Consider the following 15,673-nt stretch of genomic DNA (forward strand, 5'->3'; position numbering starts at 1 on the left):
ATTTAAAAGTAAGAAAGGAGAAAGGTATGCACATTTATAATTTACACACACATATAACCCCATTTCCTATATAAGTTTTAACCATACTATTATATCCAGGAAACTATATAATGTCAAGAAACTTATAGAAAGCAAGGTAATTATGGGTTGATACAAGACATTATAGTAAAAAGTCTTTAAACTTAAACATGAAATATCCCATTAAAATCATGAAAACCCATAGACTTATGTCATTCCTTCAGCCCATTAATTATCCTGGGAATAGGTTGACCTATTCTAGAACAGGTCGACTTGGTCGACCTATTCTCGAGGAAGGGCACAGAAGAAGGTTCCAAAGGCCTTGAAGAAACTTTAGAAAGAATGGGGAAATAATGCAACACCAAATGATCTAGAAATGTGAGACATATTGGGGGAAGAGAGAAAGAGACCAAAAACCAAACTAAGGAGGGCTAAAAGGTCTCAAAATGAGGTGTTTCCGTTTTAAGACAATACATTTAGGCCCCACTTTAGCGAGAGTATGAGGCAATTCATACTCTCGGTAAAGGAAGAAGAGAAAAGATGAGGAAACAATGTCACAACGAGATAGAACATTACGAAGCTCAAAGACATAAGCCCCCAATCCTAGGATCCTAATTCCATTCCCATGCATAAGAGCCCAAAGACAAAGCAAAAGAAAACAAAATCAGAAGATACAAAAAGAAAGGGTTAGTACTAAAGCCCAAATCAATTAGTGAAAATGACCTTATCTAAGGAAATGTCTCACCCTTTAATATCATATTTGGAAGACTATTATACAACATATAAGAGATCACATAGGAAAGGGAAGAGCACCAAAAAGGACTACATCCCTCATGATTCTATCCCACCAACACGAAAGCATAAAGAGAGAGAGAGTGATTATCTTGCTCAGTAAGGTTTGTATGCCTAATTATGAATCACAAAAAGGAAGGTTTGAATGGTCTAGTAGGTTTGTGTGTTTGATAGTCAATCCTGAAAGCAAAAAAGTAGGGTCAAATAGTCTAGTGGGTTTGTGTGCCCAGTAGTCAATCTTGTGCGCCTATTAGTAGCTTTTGCATGCATATGTATGCCCACTCGGGATTAATTCCCTGGTATCACCACATAGTGTAAATGTGTTTGCACTCTTTGTGGATGGGCTAGGATCCGTTACCCATAGAGAAAATGTGTGTGCACTTCTCTAGGATGGAGAAGTATCACTGATACATGGGATATAGCAATGTAAAAATGCAAAATGTGTTTCGTCGAGATGAAGAAATGTTGGTAATACTTGTTAAGTGGCATGTAAATCTAAAAGAGTACATAAAAAAGTAGACTAGAGTGCAAGGAGGGCATATGCATGCCCCCCTCCTTATGATGACTATGTAGCCATAGACATCATTAGGAAGAGAATCAAGGATATTGACTTCTAGTAATAAGGAGATATCCTTTGACAACAATGTATGCCACAAATTTAGCAAAGAGCATTGACTCTTATAAACTAAGAAAAATAGATAAAAAATGAAAGGATATGCTGCTTATGAGAAGAAAACCTTTGAAGGAAGAGATCTTGTTAGTAAGACATCTACCTTCAAGAGGTGTGTTAGAACAAAGATAACATCTTCAAGACAAATGAGGGGAAGAAGAACAAGAATGCATCTATTCAACCCCCTGTGTATAGGTGGAATAGGGATCCTTGGATGAAGCATGACAAACTATAAAGCACAAAGTAAGGGAAGATGTTTATAATGAACATAGTTTTCCAAATAAAGAAGAGGCGATGATAAAGGATATGCACCTCTTGTGTATAAGAGAAAGTCATGATCAAGAAACTATTCCTTAGAAGAAAATAATGTTAGTTGATTAAAAAAATGCCACTTTACTAGGGAAAGTAAATCCTTAGGCAAAGAGAGCTAAAGAATGTACAAATAATTTTGCTGCCCAGGTTTGAGGCAAGAAAGAGAAGTCTATGGCGGATTATACAACAAAATCTTGGAAGATATAAAGATAAGTTGTGAGCAGCAACCTCGGTTGTGCACAAAACGAATACACCCTCTATCCAACAAGAAGTATCATAGAATAATGCAACACCTTAGAGAATTAAAGTAAGGAACAACATAGAATATGCAATTCCAAATTAACATAAGTTGCTAGAAAAGATATCACATATGAAGTAAACTATAGATGATTATTAAATGACAAACATTGCTAGGCAGAGACATACTGTCTTGCATGTAACAAAGCATTACATACCCACAGATAAGAATGTACCATAAAATAATGCAAATCTATAGAAAAATGAATGACAGAGGGAAAAGGATACCATGTTATACCTACTTATTGCCTATTTGGCTGCGAGAATAGAAATATGGGAATAGGAATTGTTATTCTAGAATAGAAAATAGGGATACATATTCTATTCTTTGTTTGGTTCAGCCAAAATTTGATGGGTAATTCACGGACCCAAAAATTTATGTTTTCTAAAATAAATAAAACTGGAATAGGAATACGTATTTCAATTCCACCAATTTAGGTGGAATTGAAAATGCTCATTTTGAGCCAAAGTTGTAATATGTATTCCTATTATATTCCGATTCGCAATTCCGATTTGGTGCACCCAAATGGAAAATTCAAAATTCTAAGAATTTACATATGCCTATTCCACTCGCATTCCCTTTGCCAAACGAGCCCTTAGTTATTATGAAAGGAATCGCAAAGAGAACAAATCCTTGAGAGAAAAGACAAAAATATCCAATATATGCAATATATGCCCTAAATGATAGATTCTTTATGATAAATATGTACTCACAAGCATAAGATTGCACTTAGGATGCTAATCCCTACATAACACAATAAATTCATGCAAGAGAGAACATCTAATTATAATAGAATGCACATTGATAAAGGATATTGGATGCATTTGAACAAGGGAAGAAGGACACATTATGTCTTCCTAGGTGTTTTCAATTTATACTAGACATTTGTTTTCAAGCAAACATAAGATTGCACTTGGGATGTTAGTCCGTAAGTACCACAATAAATGAATAAAAGAAAAGATGTCATCATATAAAAGCATAATAAGTCAGCAAAGGGAGAAGATGGGTCCTGTTATAGTTAGAAAAAGGAAATAGGTCCCTTGCCCCCCAAGTGAAGAGACAAGGGAAATAACTATTATGCTGCTCACAAAGTAGGTCAATGAGCCCCCAAAAGATAGGCCAACAATGTCACCAAGCTAAGAGGAACGTAATAGGGATGTAGGTGTATCAAGTAAAATGAACACGGAAAAAATACCATTCATAATTGCAATTTATTGAAAACATACAATAAGCCTGAATTCTTTTTATAAATAATGAAGCACATGAAGAGAAGATCTTTTAGGTGTAATTGGATGGAAATATAAATAGAAATATTTAATATGCACATACTCATGGAATAAAGGTGTTTGAGTTACAAATTCTAGGATGTGTATTATTTATTGATGTTGAAGATTTGATAGGCCACTCATAGGATCCATGTGATGAGTACCCTTATAATCTAAAGTTGAATTTGTGAGAATGAGGTCATAATGATTATCTGTTTGAACAAGACCTAAATTTAGTTGAGATGTGTCTTGAGAAGAATTAGAAGCATCAAATTTGTGGTCTTCTATGGCTAAGGCACGCCTAGTAGAAGGACAAACAAAACTCATCATGGCCTTATCTATAGAAGGAATGTCAATGAAATGCATAGAAAGTGGTTGATCATTAGAAACAATAACCATGTCATTATCCACAATTAAAAGTTGTCTCATGAGGAGGGAGTAATTCGTATCCTTATCTAAGGGCTCATCCCAAATAGTAGGAGTATTTGTGTTAGGAACATCATGGGTCATGAAAGGTTGATCAACATCATCTTAAAAAGATGAGCCAAAATGAAAGGACACATTGAAGCGTCATCATTGAATGGAATGGCTTGAAGAGCAGGAAGATAGGTTGAAAATAAAGATAAACACACCATTGAAAGGAAATGCAATGATCTAAGAATGAACTAGATGCAAAAAATAAATAAAATTGTATTTTCAAAATGCAAATATACAAAATGCATGTGCAAACAATTTAAATGTAAAAGGACATCTAAATACCCCTAATGCAAACAATAGCATACACAATAGATCTCGATACACCAAGAAACAATCTACTCTAAAAAGAAAGGGGCACAAGTCTGGTTCACCAAAAAGAAGTTAAAACACCTAATGCAAAGAAGGAAATAAGGGAGATTAAAGGATCTAACTCCAAAATCCACAAGGAGGGGGGAGTAGTTAGTTTCACCAAAATGTTTAGGTGAAACAAATGCAAAAATAAGAGAGATCCCAAGAGAGCAATATCTAACTCCAAGAAAGAAAGGGGTATAGGATGTTAGGTTCACTAAAATGTTTAGGTGAAAAATTGAAGCGCTTACGCTAAAGCATTGAAATGTGTGTGGGGAGAAGGAGAATTTCCAAACACAATCCCTTTTGAATTCAAATAGATTCATAAGACCCAAGTAGAGGAAGGGATGCCAATACTGAATTCAAATTGTGAAAAGGAATGCTATGCAAGGAAATGCTCTTTTCCCATGTGTGATATGTGAATGTGATTATGCAATTGAACTAATTGACTAAGTAAGATATGTAATGTAGATCTAAGCACTAAATGAATGCAATTAGCCTAATTAAGATATGTAATGTAGATCTAAGTGCTAAATGAATGCAATTAGCTCAATTAAGATATGCTATTATGTTAAATCTGAAAATTGAAATGAATGATCGAGTACCCACCTTGAAATATGTAGAGGAAAGTGTATTTTTGCTCTGAAAAGTGCGGATCTAGTCCTGATTCTAAAATTTTGTCGGTTGATCTCCAAATAAAACAAAAAACCTAGAAAAACCTAGAAATGATTTTTTGTTGCCGAAGCAGGACAAGTTGACTTGGAGGAAATGTGTTTGGACACTGTTCCACGAAGTCATCGAACTGAGTTTTTCCGAAAGCTATCAGGGAGTTATTTCCAGAATTGCATCCACAAATTCGCTAACCCATTCTTGCACACAATAAACCTGATTTTTGTTTTTGGTTTGATGAGCGCTTGCCTTGGTCAAGCCCTAGATTGAGGAATCAACCTTGAAATCGAAATGTAATGAGAAAGGAAATGCTAGCATGTAGTAGGATTGAATATATCAAATGAAAGATACAATTACCTTTATAGATGCAATTGAAATTGACATGTGATTAAGTATGCAAATGTAATAGCCTTGACTTAAAGAAACCAAAAAGAAATCAAAGAAGTCAAAACCTCGTGTATAAGAATGTATATGACATGCCAGAATGAAGAGTAGAAGAACTTGAAGGATTTGGAATGATAGATCTCCTATTTCGAAGCCAAACTCCACTACCACCTCGAAGGAAGAAGCTTAATGCAAGAAAGGAATACTTGAACTTGATTTATGCTTGAAGATGCTTGTTTGGACACGTGCTTGCTTGTAGATGTTAGATGCCTTGGATGTGGATGAATATAAGAGTAGATGTGAAAATGAAGATCCCAAGCCTCCTTTTATACTAGTTTTCGAGTAGGAAAACAAAGCAAGTTGACTGGGGGGAGAGAAAAATAAATTGGAAGCCCTAAGGCACTTTGGGCCTCGAGATCCCAATCATCGGGGAAGGTCAACCTCTTCCTAGGAACAAGTCGACCTAGGTCGATCTCTTCCCAAATAGGTTGACCAAGTTGACCTATTCTCAAGGAAGGGCACAAAAGTGGTCCCAAAGGCCTTGGAGAAGGTGCATAAAGAATGGGGAAATAATGGGCCTGCTAGAATTTATGGCCAAAAAGGTGATAATGCAACACCTAAAGGACCACATTGGAAGGCAAGCGATGATCTAGAAATGTGAGACAGTTTAGGGGAAGAGAGAGAGACCAAAAACCATACTAAGGAGGGCTAAAAGGTCTCAAAATGAGGTACTTCCATTTAAAGACGGTACACCTTCAATGATCAAATGAATGCTGTAAAGATTGCTTGTTGTCCTTCCTCTTTGAGTTGCGTCCATAAAGCCTGCATATGATCATTCAATCTTGCATATTGTCAGCTTGTCCAATTTTAATCATTAAGCATATCCTTCTTTGATGTTGATTGCATATGTTTTTATGGCTCTACTTTGATCAAAATACCAACTCATGAGAAATTTACCTTGGTTTTATATTCTCTATTTATCTTTAATCAACATACTCTTCTATCCCATGTTGATATTAAAGCCTCTCCAACTAAGCAGAGAATGCTGTCAGACCTTTCAGGGGCGATTTGTACTAAATTTCAATCTATTGAGATTTATTACTGTCATATTAATTTTTCTAAAACCTTCTTTAATACCTGTCATTATGTCTTAGAAACTAAGATTGATTTAGTATCTTTTATAATTCTTAGCCTACTCTTGCACCTTTCCACCACATGAGAACCTATCTGCTTCCATGAGTATAATTCCATTGTGATAATATTGCAACAAGATTATGAATTCAATCCTTACAGCATATTTAGTTATTTTGTAAGAGCATCTTATAGCTCCTCATTTTTGTTCCACTTGAGTTGTAGACTTATTCAATTGAAAATTAAATCCCATTAAAAGAAACAGTATTAGTACTAAACATACATTAAAATACTTTATATATGAAGATACAATCTGCCATTAACTCGTCTGGATCGAACTTCCAATACACCTTTTAATGCTGTCTTCTTCTCTACAGATGTAATTGCTTCCTATATATCTCTGAAGCCCTTTGTCTTGTATATTGCCTGCTCTAGAAAAATTTAAGCCTATCCATTAATAACATTGCCAGCATACTGTCTAATGGAAAATTTACAGAAGTCCATAATTTTTAAATAATACTTGCTGGGATTTACCTAAATAGACTTCCTAAATTCTAAACATCTAAAAATGGACTTTCATCTCAAAATACTGTGACTATATTATGCTGAGACAGCATTCTGTCTGATCAGTATACAAGCCAAGTTACCAGGTTCACTGCTGGAATGTGGAATTCGAAATTCAGTTTGCTGCAAAGTTGGATTCGGTTAAAATTTGCTCAAAATTCTGCCAGTCAGGTAAATCCGCTCAAAACACTCAAAGGACCTTGTAAGAAGTTTGGACGAATTTGGAAGACTTTTTGATTTGGATAGAGGAACCCAAAATGAATTTGGGGCGAATTTGATTGAAATTGTCATTTTTTATTGACTTATTCATAAATTTTTTTGCCAACTTAGGTCTGCTCGACACTCCAACCCTAAAAGTTACAACAAAAAAGATTAAAAGCGTTGTTTTATTTGTCATTTGTGCATTTGCGAATGAAAATAAAAACTCGTTGCCTCCATTTGTGGATGAACTTATTTGCTGCTGCTTACACATACAAACATCTTGTATGGACGAACCCAAAACAAATTCAAACCCAACCCATAATGTTTTTACATGCGCACACACATAAATATCTTGTATGGACAAACACAACGAATCCGAGCCCAACCCAAATTCTTTTTACATGAATTTTGAACTCAAATCTTGAACTTAAAATAGCTTATAATTTTAGATGAATTTCAGACCCTAGGCTGTCTTTCAAAATAGCCTAAACAATTTGAAGATGAATTTTGGACTGGAACCTATACAAGTTTGAAGATAAAAGGCAATCTTTGTTTTCTAGTTATTGAATTAATTTTAACTTTCTGGTATTATTACCTTTGATTTTAATTCTCACCACTTGATTGTTCTACTAGTTGTAGAGAAGTACCTTCTTTTAAAATTTACCCATTACCGTGGTCATTTGCAGGAGGATTAGCTTTGTAAACTTCTCTCTTTGTAATCAGATCCTATTTTTTCTATCATGTTCCCATCTGCTCCTTTATTTGCCAATTCTTCAGCCTCCATATTACATTCTTCGTATGTAAGATTTATAGTTAGTTATCAAAATATGCTAATAATTCTAACAGTCTTCTTGGTTTGGAGCTTAGTTTCCAGTTGGTTGTCCTTTTGGTCTAAATTGCATTAGATACTACTTGAGAATCACCTTCTATAGTCAGTTTTTTTATTCACATGTCTTTTGCCCGTGTGAAGCCCTTCTACTAGTCCTTCCATTTCAGCTGCATTGTTCATCTCCACACCTATTGGTCTCACTATTTTAGTGCATATTGATCCATTTCAGTGTTGTACAATACATCCAATACCTGTGATCCCTGGGTTGCCCCTTGATGCTCCATCAAAAATTAATTTGTGCCAACCAAACTCTGGTTTTGTCCATTTGCACTGTTCTCTTCCCATATTATGGAGGGATTTCAAATCCATGCCAAACCTTTCTCATTTTGTTATCCCAAATTGTAAACTTGCGACCCTTTAAGTTTCCATTTTCCAACGTATTATTTGTTGTTTCTCTATTGCTGCTTCAGTTTTATTAATTAAGCACTTCCACTCTAATTTCTTTTATTGAAAGATTTCCCTGTTCAATTCTTTTCATATCTCTCATATCATTATAGATGGAGATATTTTCCATAACGCTCTATACAAACATTATAGCATATATCCGACCATCCCTTCGCAATGTCCTCAAGATTGTTTGATGAGACTGTCTTCCATCCTAGTTTGTTACATAACCAGTTATAGCATTCAGAGGTGTAAACAACTTACTATTAGATGCACTACCATCTCTTCCTCTGTTTCACATAGCGACCATTTTGAAGGAACTACAAAACCTAAATTTTTAAACCAATCAGGGCTCAAAATTCTTTTTTGCATAGCTGTCCATAGAAAATGCCAACTTTTGGAAGGCATAACTACTTGAACCTCGAAACTTGGAGGAAGCCATCAAAAAGGCAAGGAAGGTTGAATCAAATTCGTCAAAGGAAAGTCCTAAGATGTTTACCAAAACAGAATACATGCATAAAGATGCAAAGAAGGACAATAGAAGAAAAAAATGTTTTGTATGTACTGAGAAATGAAGTGTAGAAAATCAATGTCAAGCAAGAGAGGAATTAATGAAGAGTTTATGTTTCAAATGTAAAGAACTATGGAGACATAATCATCAGTGCAAAAGAGGACAAATAAATAAGACTGCAGAAGCGGAAAATAAAGAAGCACCCAACAAGAGATCAAGACAATCTTATTAGTAAGTGCCACAATCCAGGACATTCTTAGTGATTATCAAATCAGATCAAGGCATTCTTAGTGAGTTCCAAGATTCACGACATTCAAGTAGTGAGTGTCCGATCTGGTTAAGGTATTCTTACTGAGTGCTGAGGTTGGGGACATTCTTAGTGAGTGTCAAAATTGATCAAGATGTTTTTAGTGAGTGTCAAGATCAACAATGTTCTTGGTGAGTGCCAAGAATTAGAGACATTCTTAGTGAGTATCAAATTGGATCAAGACATTCTTAGTGAATGCCAAGATCTAGGGCGTACTTAGTGAGTGCCTAGGATATTCTTAGTGAGTGTCAAAGATTCAGTGCATTCTTACTGAGTGTCAGAAATTCAGGGTGTTCTTAGCGAGTGCCAAGAGAAAAGGACTTTCTTAGTCAGTGTCGAGATTGAGAACATTATGTACTCATTCATCAAAGAGAAAGCAACATCTAACAATGGAGAAGCAATACCGTAAATCAAGATAAGTTTCATCTTTTGACTTATTCCTAATATTTTATATTGAATATCAATATGATCTTTAGATTTTTATTAGTAATTTTACTCTTCTAACCTCAAGTTGAAAATTCCATTTCAGTGTTGTTGGATTGCATATTAGTGTTGCATAGGAAACTTCAGATTTTCAAATTGCTTGAGGACAAGCAATCTTAGGAAGGGCAGACTCTAATGCCCCTTCACCAGTTAAGGCTTAATAATAAAATAATAAAAAATAAATTGATAATCCAATAATTAAATATTCTTAATAATAAATTATAATATAATTTACCAATAAATATAAGAAATAATATAATCATATAATGATATTATAATATTGTTATAATAAAATATTATCCTTATATGCATACTTAAAATAATACAAAATAATTTAAAACAAATAAATATTATAATATTCACATTATTATGTATTAGAAAACATAATGTAAAACTACTATTGGCAACAACATTCAACCACGTCTCTATTGAGGAAAATACCTATGTGATCAATAAATCTCGAGGATTAATGAACAAGTATTCTTATCAGCGATCTCCTTGAATTGCTGTGGGGAATGATTAGAGCTGATAAATGTGTCGAACATAGGCAAGGAAACTATATGCATCCTAACAAGTATCCATAAATGATGCTATAAATATATTTATAGTTTGTCGATTAGAAAGGCAATCCCTATGATCAAATGATCAGATTTTTGAGCGTGGAATTAGTAAAGATCAAATATTGACTAGTGTAATGATGAATAAATAGGAACATGGCCTATTTTTCTGCTGTGGCTCACTCCACTCCAAAATTTATTGATTAGAAAGGCAACCCTATGATCAAATGATCAGATTTGTGAGCACCCAATTGGTAAAGATAAAATATTGACTAGAGTATAATGATGAATAATTAGGAACGTGGCCTATTTTTCTGGCATGGCTCACTCCACTCCAAAATTACTCTGCCTGAATGAATGACATCAAGATGGATAGTAATAACAATTCTTCAAACCCTTGCTTCTTTGTTTTTGGATCGCACCATCTTATGCATGGTCAGCAACAATTCATTCAATGCCAGCTACTGATCTAATTGACATCGTGTATATCAATTACCTTAGGGATATAACATCTAACATTCTTAAGATTAGTTTCATGGGTTATTAGGATACATATGATTACAGACTCCACTAAAATGTGAATTCCAAGAGCCAATTAATAACAACAGCCATCTCTCCCAAGTTTTAGTGTTTGAAATAAGGTATAATGATTCATTATAGTCAAGATCATTTGCTGAATGGGTATGATTTTGTACACGGCAATCACAATTATAACATAGTTTGAGAATTTCAGTGATATGATTAGCTTATTAATAATGAGGAAATGTTTTTTTCTGAAGAAACGTATCTCCTAACGTCAGGCAACCACCTTCCAGCATTGTATTCTTGAGCAAATTGCCTCTGGTCACATCAGTAACATCCAATAGCAAAATTGTTAATCAGATATATCTTCCAGCATAGAAGTTGCAAGATTGTTAGTACAAACTAGAAACCGAAGCCTATCACTGTTGAAGCAATGTCTACATAGATTGCATATTCATATTGATATATGAAACATAACAATCCAATTGCTAAAATCAATACACATTGATTGCACAAGGATACTATATATTAGATAGAAACATTCTTTTATCACTGCAAGTGATAAAAAAATAACCTCATAGCACATTCAATCCTTAAATATCAGATATTGCTATCCATTTTACATCGATTTTACATGAACTCATACATATATTTAAGAAATAGAGATTGGTATCTTTGTATAACATCTTGACTTGGATTTAATTGGAATTTTTGACAAAGTAAGAAATCAGAATTAGGTAATTGTCCTAGCTTCCCAAGTTAGCCAACCAGGGGACATTAGATTGATGTTGGCGTGAATTGTGATGCTTGAAGATGTTAGTGCAGAAGTGCGGAAGTGCCGTGAAAAGCATTTCATAGCAGAGCAACCAAGCAGAGTGCATTGTGTGCTTTCAAGCATAAGTGCTATTATCAGGTCACTTTCACTTGTTGATTCTAACAGAATGGCAAGAGAAATCCCTTAACTAGGTCACTACTAACAGGGTGAGCAGGATCCTAATAGGTCTGAAGAAGAAATCCTCTAACTAGGTGAGTCTCAGGAGGAGTTTGAAATCCCTTAACGTGGTAGATCCTAACAGGTCTTTGTAGTAGCTTATAACCAGGCTATAGATACTCCTAACCAGGTATGCCCTTAACAAGGTGAATGTAATGCTCTTAACAGGCAAATTTATTACTACAGTAGTGAGATTTGTGAGTACTAATTCCCACCGTGATTTTTCCCTCTGACCAAGGGTTTCCACATGAAATATTTGGTGTTCTTAGTGTTACATGTGTGGATGCTCTATTTAGTTTGCTGCTGCGTTTTAGTTTTCATTTCATGTTGGATATTGTGGAAATTATTGATAAAAGGTTTTAGATCTGTGGTTGCACTGATTCACACCTCCTCTCTCAATGCTTTATAGCATTAACAGTCTTTATCAATTTGCGGCAAGTTTGCAGATGTGATGTTAAATATTAATAGAAATGTAAATTTAATCATCATTTGAATTATGGTGATTCTCCATTGTCTCAAATTGACACATTGTATTCCTATATAGATTTGAGCATTGGCGTTCATTTGTTTAAAGTCATGCATTGAGCTTCCCAAGTAAAACTGAGAGGTTATAATGGTTCAAAGACAACTTAAACTGCCTTGACCATGCATAATTGTTAACACTATAGCTGTTATTGACATTTTCAAGGGTTGCATAAGTGTTCCATATTGCATCTTATTCCAATAAATAGATCATGTGTATGTCTCTTTCGTGGTGAAATGAGGACCCCATATAACAATATAGGGGCATGTTAACATATTTAGGTGTCGGGTCTTGACATTCAGTGGTGCTTTTATCATTACTGCCAGTATTTGCAATGACTGTGTTCATAATCTATTACTACTACATATTTGTGTGTAAGATTTAGCTGAGATTGTTATGCTATTGTTAGTTTCTATAGGTTTTTTCTTACAGTTTCCATAAGTTGCAAGAAAATGTTCATTTCTTAAGGAAAATCTTATTGCTCATTCTATCTATACTGTGACACAGTCCTGAGGCGGCTGCTGCAATCCTGTATAAATCAGCAAAAGCTGCTCCAAAGGTAAGTAGTTTCAATTTTTTTGTTAAGCATTGTTGTCATGAGATGAGGTTAAATTTATGTTTCTCTTTCTGAAATTGCTTATGTCAATGTTCAGGCAGCCCTGAGGTTGAAGATTACAGCTGAAGAACTCTACGAATTCGGAATAGCCGATGAAGTTATTCCTGTAAGCTGTTCCCTGCATAATGAATGGATTAGAATGTTTTTTTTTGCTTTAATTATCTCGCTTTCTCTGTCAAATTGCCCTTTATCTTGATTATCTTATCGGTGGAAGGCATCTTTGTTCATTAATTAAGATACGGTAGTTTTTCTTCAAGAGACAACATTCATTACTGATTAGCCAAAGTTTTTTTACTTGAATTATGAGTATGAACAATTTTTCTCTTTGGAAACTGACATATTAGGGCTGTTAAATTGGAAGTACAAATCAGCTCTTGAATTGATTTATTTGACTTTGATTTAGAGAACATTTGTTGCAATTGTTTCTCGAAATCAAATATATTGGACTTCAGATGGGAACTTTTTTCTAGTGCAAATAAATAGAATGCTTACTGCACATAGGGTATTTTTAATCATTTGGGATCATAAATTTAAACACAACAATATAGTTTAGGGATTGATAGTGCTGAAATATTACATCAAATATATTGAAGAAGGATGAATAGTTTTCGTGAGACTTTAAACAGGCAGCGGTAGTGCTGGGTAAGATTGCTGGGAAGGATATTCATACATAAAAGTATTGACAATTATGGGATGTTGCTGTTATATAGCGAAATATCTGGCACTTTTCATAGTAAATTGGAATATTGACATGCATGGAAGAGGAGGTGGCCACAAATATGATAATATCTAATAATCCAGCACGATATGCCCCATTTAGCATTATCTAGCACCTTGCAACTATACTGGTTTGAGTGTCTTTTCTTGTTGCAATAAACCTAACGTTTTTAGGAGTTCACCAGGCGCGTATAGTTTTGCCAAATGGATCCAAATTTCATCCCATATTACTATTTTGCACATGTACGTTGTCGTAGGTCTTTAAACAATGTCTTATAGTTATTGATGGAAAATCAGACGATATTTTTGAAAACTCTGATTCAAACTGCAGCTGGAATTTTTTACGCTTTATGTCTAAACAAGCTAGCTTTGTATGCTGATTTCTTACGAGCCCAGATTGTTTTGAGTTTATTGACTCTAGCGGTGCAATTATTTGCTTTCAAATTCTTATAAAGCAGTATTTCTGTGATTCGTACTGGAGTATATTGCATTTAGATATTGACGGATTCCTCAATTATATCTCTTATACATGCAGGAACCCCTTGGGGGTGCACATATTGATCCATTGGAAACGTCCAAACGAATAAAAGATAGCATCTTGAAAAACTTGCGGGTAAGTGGTTGCTTCCTTCAGAAAATGAGTGTATTATCTCTTATTGTAATACATATTTATCTCTTCGTAACTTCATCATCAGGAACTGAGGAAAATGAGTCCCGAAATGCTAAAAGAAGATCGTAAGGCCAAGTTTGTTGGTATTGGTGGCGGCCAAGATAGAGAACTTGATCCGGCCAGCCTTCGTAAGGTGAAGAAGGCACTACCTGCTCCAAATACAGACGCTAAGCTAGCTGAGATGGTAGAGCGTTTGGGGAAGTATAAACGAAGTACTAATGGTGCTGTCGATATCTCAATCGAGGAGCTGGAATTTGAAAGAGAAAAGTACTCAAGGCCACTCAACGCAAATGGACCAAGAGAGATTTTGAAAAAGTTGATAAAACCATCACTAAAGAAAAACAAGGAGGACATTTAATGCATCCACTCTTCTCATTTTGACATAGCTCTAGTTAGATGACATCTTGGTTTCTATCGCGGGTTTGCCTTTTGCACCAATTCAAAGTTGTGTATTTTTTTTGGCCAGGGCCTTCTGAATAACACATTCTTTAGTATGAGAATAAAAAGTTCAATTAGTGTGACACCTTGACATTGCTGTAATTTGATATGTAATTAGCTCGATTATGACCTATATTGCTTTATTGCAATGTTTTGAACTTGATGTTCGTGTGGGAGAAAGCTTGAGCAAATATGTATCCACGGATTTAAAATCCCCTTCTATCTTTTTCAGGTAGTAAAAAGGTAATCTAGTCATTTTGAAAATGAGTTTCATAGTATGGATGAATCAGAGTCATGCCAGCTGATTCAAAATTTATTTGTTTGTTTGCTCGTAATGATTTTCTTGTGAAACACAGTAACAATATATGAAACCGTGATGCATGTATAATCTACCATAGTAAATTTGATTCACTAATTGCTAGTATTACACCAAGTTTGGGGAGGGGGGGCGACAAGGCGGGTTTCCAGGAGGAGGAACAAAAGGGCGTGGGGGGCGAATGTGGGGAGTGAAATTTTATATATACTATATACTAAACACATAGTACTACTTGAAATCTTAGTTATGAAAATATGTATAAGAAGAAAAATTACAAATTGCAAATGTCAAATAGTAAAGACTTTAACATTGAATAATGGAGAATGAATATTGTATTACTCACTAGAAATTATAATAGTAAATAAAATTGTTCAATTGGAAAATGGAAGATTCTTATTACAACAAGAGTATCAAAGATTATTTTAATAAGGTAGCATGATATAAAAATGAGAAGAAAAGGTCAAAATATTGTGAAGGGAGGTCTTTAATTATCCTTTAATGAAAACTCCTCATCATTGGAACTTCTAGACTCCTTGTGATCAAAATTTGCCAAATGACCACCGACCAACCATGCATATGAAGTTGTTGCATCATCAATGTATGAGATGTCTTGTGGTCAA

General features: G+C 34.7%; 1 protein-coding gene across 2 annotated transcripts in view; it reads left to right on the forward strand.

The window, feature by feature from the left end:
* The window catches only part of LOC149535645 (uncharacterized), a 63,396-nt gene extending 48,395 nt beyond the window's left edge, over positions 1-15,001 (forward strand). For both annotated transcript variants that reach the window (XM_089807001.1, XM_089807000.1), the window contains exons 7-10: positions 12,804-12,855; positions 12,950-13,018; positions 14,165-14,242; positions 14,325-15,001. In XM_089807001.1, coding sequence (XP_089663127.1) covers positions 12,804-12,855; positions 12,950-13,018; positions 14,165-14,242; positions 14,325-14,657 — 532 coding nt within the window. In that variant the 3' untranslated portion in view covers positions 14,658-15,001. The remainder of the gene's footprint in view (positions 1-12,803; positions 12,856-12,949; positions 13,019-14,164; positions 14,243-14,324) is intronic.
* The last annotated feature ends 672 nt before the right edge of the window (positions 15,002-15,673 follow it).

This window comes from Cupressus sempervirens, chromosome 10 (genome assembly GCF_028749045.1).
Source record: "Cupressus sempervirens isolate cs-2001-9-10 chromosome 10, ASM2874904v1, whole genome shotgun sequence".
In the NCBI taxonomy this organism is placed as follows: Eukaryota; Viridiplantae; Streptophyta; class Pinopsida; order Cupressales; family Cupressaceae; genus Cupressus; species Cupressus sempervirens.